Consider the following 7,151-nt stretch of genomic DNA (forward strand, 5'->3'; position numbering starts at 1 on the left):
TATTTTTAATAATTTTTTTTAAAAATAAAGATTTTAAATTTTAAATATTTTCTTAGGAACTTTGCTGTAGACACAAGGTATAATGAAACAAAGACAGACTATGAAGAGCTCTAAAAATAAATACACATAGCGCATATTTGTGTAATTAAGTAATTTCACAGTGGTACAGTAAATATACAAAGACTACATACCTGCACTGATTATGGATTCTACCTGGATGAATGCTAATATAGGGTGACACAGTTTTATCCACATAGGATCCAAATCCAAGTCGAAAATCAAGAGAAATATTCTCCATCTTTTTAGATAAAGCAAATCCAACGGAATTTAGTTTTTCTATATTGTTGTGCATAGAGGCTGAGACATCAACTAAATAATAAAGATCCACAGGGTATTTCTCTAGAGGACGAACCTTTAACATAAAGTTTGCTTCACTTCCTGATTGAAAGGAAATAAGTAAGTTTATTTACTACTTTTGAATGGACACTCTTAAAAATACATTTCTTTTGCAGCAACCTCAGCACAAAGTTGTTTGTGTCAGAGAACAGAAAAACAAACAAACAAGAAAGCCTCCCAAGAGTAAATGAAACCTTGAAGCATTGTTCAAAAATAAGCCATAAAGGCTTTGTAGAACATTTTGAGTTTTTTTTCTTGCAGGAGCACTGTGCAATTTATTGTTAAAATCTGACTTCTCTTCATTTTCTTTTAAATTCCTGGTTATGCAATCCCTTTGGCATTACACCAAAAAGCAGTTATGACGCACAAAGGACACAGATCTGCATGCAAATTGTGTCCACTCAATTCAAGGTTGATGCTTCTAAGTATGCAAGTGTATCCTGCAAACAGTTTGTCATGAGTCTAAAACCACATGTGTACCATAAAGACAGCACAGTCTGAAACAAGTCACGTAAATTATGCTTCAGGTTTCTACCAATCTACTTCTAAAGATTCAATGAGAAAACTCAGTAGGAGAAAATACTTATTTTTTTTAAAAGAGGTTTTAATACAAAAAAAAGTCCATCTTTTGGTGTATGCAAAACAGAACTCTTATGTGAGGATGACAAATGTCTGTCATGCAGAACCACATGACATTTTTGTATGTAATAAAAAACGTTAATGCTTTGGAAGCCACTAAAAATAACTCCTATATTTCTGCTTGCCTAACACGTAACGCCAGCAAAAAAGAGTGAAGTGACTGGAGTATGGGCAGTGTAGGTAGAATAATGCATGACTTCAGCTTTTTCCTTATTTTACTTCACCTGAAGTGTGAGCTCACAGAATAAATGAGGAAGTAGGATCTCTGTGTGATTACTGCAGAATCTAACTGACTATGATGCAGTGAAGATATGGCAAAGGACAGGAGGAAGGGAGACATTACAGAACAATTATGCAGGCTTTAAGTGGAAGCTATCTAAACACATTCAGAACCAGATTCACTAAAAAAGAAACCACCTGAATTGTGACTTCTCTATTAATGACATTTACTAGGGCATGTAATATTGCTAGATAGCATCACTGAACTACATGTAACAAAAAATCTGACCCAGGAAAGTTAAACTTGCCAAATTCTTCCTTCCCATGGTCTTCGAACATAATCCACCTGAAAAAGCTTGGATTTGTCTCTACCAGGTCTTGCACGAAGAAAACAGAATTTCAGTGTGTGGTAACTTATGCGTTTACTCTTTGCCAATGTAAATCGAATTTTTGCACATGACCCTTGCAGGTCTCCAGTTTGCACACACCGAGATGCTGAGTGCTGCGTTTATTTTTTCCCACATAAATCCTGACAGTTGGATATATGCAAACACTTACAGAAAAACCCAGTATCAAAACAAAAACATCTTTGCCTGCATGATTATACTGTATCAAATTTCTGTTTCTGAGGCAAAACTATAGCTGTATATCTGTGTATTTCCCTGTGGTATAAAATTCACGCAAGATGTCTGCATATCAAGCTATTTTTCTGGAGGCCTTGGAATTTCAATCTTCTGCCTCACTGATGCAGGAGCTTCTGCAAAGCATATGGAATCTCAATTTAATTTCACTATTTACTGGCAGAAAGGTTCATTAAACCAAATTTTCAAAGGTTTTTTTGCAATGAAGCCAGTATGCCTTTGGAAATAAATGAGATTACAGACACCTCTAGACCTAGGTCAGTTCCTGAGACCATTTCTTAGCACAAAGCAGAGTATCAGTCATTTCTTTGGAAGGAGAGTGGGGAAAGGAGAGAAGTGCTAATGTTACTTTTTCAGTTTTGTTATTATAAAGATGGAAACTCAGAGGTCCTTTGTGATTTACACTCATGTAGATCCTTCCTTTTTCCCTTGTAATTGACAGAAAATTATCTTTTATACAGTCAAGATTAGCAAGATACTTTTCCTGTTCGTGTAATGTTTTTCTAACAAAGGCTAATCCCTCCTAAATGGCATATTTCTTTCTCTGATTATTGTTTGCAAAAGAAATAAATAAATTAAATTTTACGACATGAAATATACCCCGATTCCTTTAAATCAACTTCTACTTCTCCTGTTGGCTACAGCTATTTTAGAGACAGAAAACATGCACTGATTTAACTCAAGTTCAGCTGAGGGAAAACAAAGATATACTAGAAAATCTCAGATGCATAAAGAGACTTGTAGATTAGATGAAGGCCAGGTGTCTCACATTTTAGAAATGCAATAGTAGGCAGAGAATGCCTAAGTCTCCCTTAAGAATTCAGTTCTTCCTTATATACTGGCTTTGGTGTCTTGACAGTTGTCTAGTCAGTGCACATAAAAGTAACCAAATAATCAAGAAGTTTATCAAATGATGAATTTAGGAATTCTATCTCAGTTTACTTTCAGTAAGAAATAAGGCATGTAAGGGAAAACTATTTTGTAAGTGTCTAAAAGAAAAAGAATCAAGAAACCAGAATAGAAAATAGAAAGGACTACCTAAAATCCCTTTTCCATTTATTCCTTGCATTATTCTGACCTGCAGCCCTGTTAAATGAAAACACTTCTTGCTGAAGAACATACTTGAATATGGGAGCAACACCATCATAGTCCTACAGTATAATGTTATAGCACTGTTTTTCAAAATAATTATTCCAGCTGCTTCTTTATGAAATATTTGTACTTAATTGTATTGTATTTAGTTTAAATTGTCTATAGTATCAATGTGTTAGAGACAACCCAACCTGGACGCAGTTGGACTGAGACTTTTCCTGGTGTCACTTGTGTATTTGTTTCTTGGTCACTGATTACTGTCACATGATCCATGGGATTTTCTAAAAAATCTGACTGGCAGCCTCTTTTTATTAAGTTGAAAACAGTGTCACAGCGTCCCTTCTGTGTCGCGTCGGCCATGAAATCCTGTTTTGTAAGAGACAGAAAGGACAAAACAATCTGAGCTGAAAGAAAGCAACTGCAATATCTTCAAAGGAAAGAGCAAAACAAAGTAATAGTCTTTGAAACAATAAAAAATGCTACTACAACTGCAGAAATTGTCGAATGAGCTTATGGAAGCCACGTGGTTTTAATAAGGGCAATGTCAAAATATTTAAATTAAAAGTTAAACCTAATTGACACAATTACTTTTTTTTCCTACAAAGGACAGAACTTTTGTATGAGAAAAAGGATCTTGCACAATCAGAACAAGCTGACTTTGGAGAAAAAGGAAACTACGTACTGTCATTATGTCACCAAAAGAACTTCTGTGCTATGCTATGAGTTAGTTACAGCCAGAAAGTATCATTCACACGACATCAAAACAGACTAGTTTCCAGAGGAATCCACTGGTAAGGTTACTCTGGCTAACATTTAAAAGTAGCAGCAGGAGTCAGCTTTATTAGAGTTACCTAACCTGAATTTTTCTATCACAGACGTTTAAATTTTATCTTATACACTAAATCCAAAGCCCAGCTGGACTATATCATCTCAATCCCCAGGAAAAAACAAGCTATATACTACAGGACTGGACAGTTTAAGATGCCACCACCATAAAAAAGCCCGTGTAACAACACAAAAGTGATTAGTAGCAAGATGATCTCAGAAGCAGCACATTCTTTGTTGCAGTGAAAGGGCAAAATTGCCAAGACTGTGCCAACGTGATCCAATGCAAAATTCCTCCCTGACCGCAAGTCTGATGATTAACATGATCCTGATCATGCAAGGGAAAAAAAAAGACAAGATTCTTTGTACTCTTTCCTAGCATTGGTCCATCCCAGCCACAGCTGGAGACCAAACAATGGACAATCTCTGATAATTCAGTGACAGATGGGGAAAATAAACAATCGAAAAGTGCATACAGCCAACTCTCTATTAGAGAATAAATAGTCATCCAGAGCCTGAAAAGACCAGAGAAAGCCCCTGAAGAATGAAACTTGACAGCCATGTATCTTGTTTTCCAAGTTCCAACTCATTTTTATAGTCCATCTTTGATAGATTTTTTCCATAACTTTCTTTAATGTAGACAACAGAGACTACTTTTTTACGTTACTGCTATTTATATGTCCTTTTTGATGTATATACATTTCAAAAAGGTAGATTTTAAAATGTATAAAGAACTTAGCTACTCTCATTACAATTAACAACTGATTTGTAGCATTTTCTGAAGTTCCCTGTGTTCTAATGCTGGGCACCACTGAGAAGAGATTGTCCCCTTCCTCTTGACACCCACCCCTCTATGAACGTTAATAAGGATAAAACTGTGTCCTTTGTAAGATGGGACATCAGGCCACAATAACGGACCACTCGACACTGTAATCCACTGTGTGGCCTACACGTGTCCTAAGGACCCTCTCGGAAAACAAGCCCTCCATGCCTCTATCCTCCCTTGCATTACTTATCCTTATACTTGTTGCAGACTAAGTTAATCATTCCAAGACACAGTATCTCAGATAAAGTTACACCAGTGCCTTACATTCCTTATCTCCTCTAGGCACACCCTAGGAACTTATTTACCTTCTCTGCTAACCTGAAAGCTACTGCAGATAATTTGCATGTGACCTTCAAGAGTATATGAGTTTGTAATAATCAATATGTATATATATCTAAGCAGTGGGTGTCAAGAGGAAGGGGACAATCTCTTCTCAGTGGTGCCCAGCAACAGAACAAGAAATAATGGGTTTAAGTTAGAACATAGGAAGTTCTGCCTCAACATGAGGAGAAACTTCTTCCCTGTGAGGGTGCCGGAGCCCTGGCCCAGGCTGCCCAGAGAGGGTGTGGAGTCTCCTGCTCTGGAGACTTTCAAATCCACCTGGACACGTTCCTGTGTGGCTGCCCTGGGGGATCCTGCTCTGGCAGGGGGGTTGGACTGGATGATCTCTAGAGGTCCCTTCCAACTCTGAACACTCTATGATTCTACAATTCCATATTCCTCAAAACCTTGTTTCTCTGAAGTGCTTAAAATGGCCCAGCCCTACTCAAAACCATGTAATCAATTGGTTTTATCTGTCAAAAAAACCCCAGAAAGACACATATTCTTACAGTCAGCAAAGCAATGACAATTTCAGAATAGTTCGTGCTACCTAATATCTACCTTCTGTGATAAGTCTCAGAACTGATGATTTCAACTGTCAAAATAAGAAAAATATAATGTTTTTCGTTTGTGACAGGGTCATAACACATGGTTGAAGTCAAAGTTAACTCCACTGTTAGTAAAACCTTTTGCTAAATGCAACAGGCATATATGTATAGACTTGCTCTGATATGTAATGAGGACCTGATATAAATTACTGATAAGTAATTTTGCTTTTGAATCCAAAAACTGTTGAACTCCCAAAGCTACTGTAAGTCTGCCAAAGCTGCCTACGAAGCAGATGGAATGCATTAAAAAGTTCTCACTTTATTTAAAATTACTGCAATTTTCCAAATAAAAGACTGTATTTTCTCCTTTGGAAACAGAATATATTTCACAAGATTTCTCAGGTTCTGTCTCCGGGGATCATTTAAAGATTTTCTTGCTATTTCTCACGATAATTTTCACAGTTTAAAAGTCTTTTATCTTTATAAAGATCAGAAGCAGCTAAAATATAAAGTCAAACATAAATAAGCAAGATGCCATACCTCTTGTGCACACCATCCACACTCTGGACCCAAAGCAAGACACTTTGTGCATGTTACTGCATTTGAAGTGGCACATCTGTTTTCCGCTGCAATGAAACATAAAACCAAACATTCGTGATTTATGATGATATGTGGGAATTGTAAAATACCTAATTTTAAACCAAGATTTCAAAAATTACTTCACCAGATTACAAGTGATGACAACGTATCCAAACAGCAGTAAAACAGAACAAAGGCAGCCCGGTGAGGGAATACTTGCAACATTTTTTTTTAATCTGAAGTCTAGAACTTACAAACTGGACAAACTCCATTTTCAAGGGCAAATTTTTAAGATCCCAATTTAGAATAATTTTGGAGTGAAAGTTTATCTTTGGCATGTACCTTGCTGATTTACTGCCTACCAGAAAAAATGTACCAGGTAGCTTATCTCTTCGTAGACATTTTCCTTTTAAGTCATTTATACTTGACTGAGTTATTCATTATTCACTCTGCATGGAACCCAGAATATTTTCTCACCTTCTATAAATATTCCCCCTCTGCATTTTCTGGAATGAACAGTTTCCCAGAAGAGGCAGAATAATTTTTTTTTTTTCAGAAACGAATCCACATTTATCCACCATTACGTGTGTCACAGACTGAAGACACATCATTCTGTAGTAACTGCAGAAATTGTGCCTACTATCAGGTCTATTGGCAAAGTCCTTTATATCCTTTTCACATCTTTGTTTTATAGGTCACTGCTTAAGCTTTTGCTATGAACTTTGGCAGCTGGAATTGAGAAGAAGAGATAGCCTTTTCAAGGGACTCGATCAGCTCAACTTGAATGTCAGCATTAGTGTATCCAGGGCCTCTCCACGAGACAGAAGTCGCCTGTGCAGGAGGACATAGTATCACTTCCGTGCACAGCACAGGAGTAGTGCTCTTTAGCAGCACTGCTTTGTGGTGTACTCAGCATGGCATATTATAAAATATACTGGAAACAAAATAAAATTAATTACTGCATACAAAAGGCACCATCTGCTAATTGGTCCATGGTGATAATGTGCGTAACGTCTTATCCAAACAGTCTGAAGAAAGGTTTGTTTCTTGTCTACATGCACTGTC

General features: G+C 36.8%; 1 protein-coding gene across 1 annotated transcript; it reads right to left on the reverse strand.

Moving 5' to 3' along the window:
• Positions 1-191: 191 nt before the first annotated feature.
• Positions 192-3,391, reverse strand: LOC104276459 (integrin beta-8-like; the record flags this gene model as incomplete). The annotated part of the gene is made up of 2 exons (XM_009872780.1): positions 192-438; positions 3,179-3,391. Coding segments are annotated over 2 exons (460 nt in total), but the record flags the coding sequence as incomplete, so codon positions are not given.
• Between the last annotated feature and the right edge of the window lie 3,760 nt (positions 3,392-7,151).

Source organism: Apaloderma vittatum, unplaced genomic scaffold, assembly GCF_000703405.1.
Source record: "Apaloderma vittatum isolate BGI_N311 unplaced genomic scaffold, ASM70340v1 scaffold34137, whole genome shotgun sequence".
In the NCBI taxonomy this organism is placed as follows: Eukaryota; Metazoa; Chordata; class Aves; order Trogoniformes; family Trogonidae; genus Apaloderma; species Apaloderma vittatum.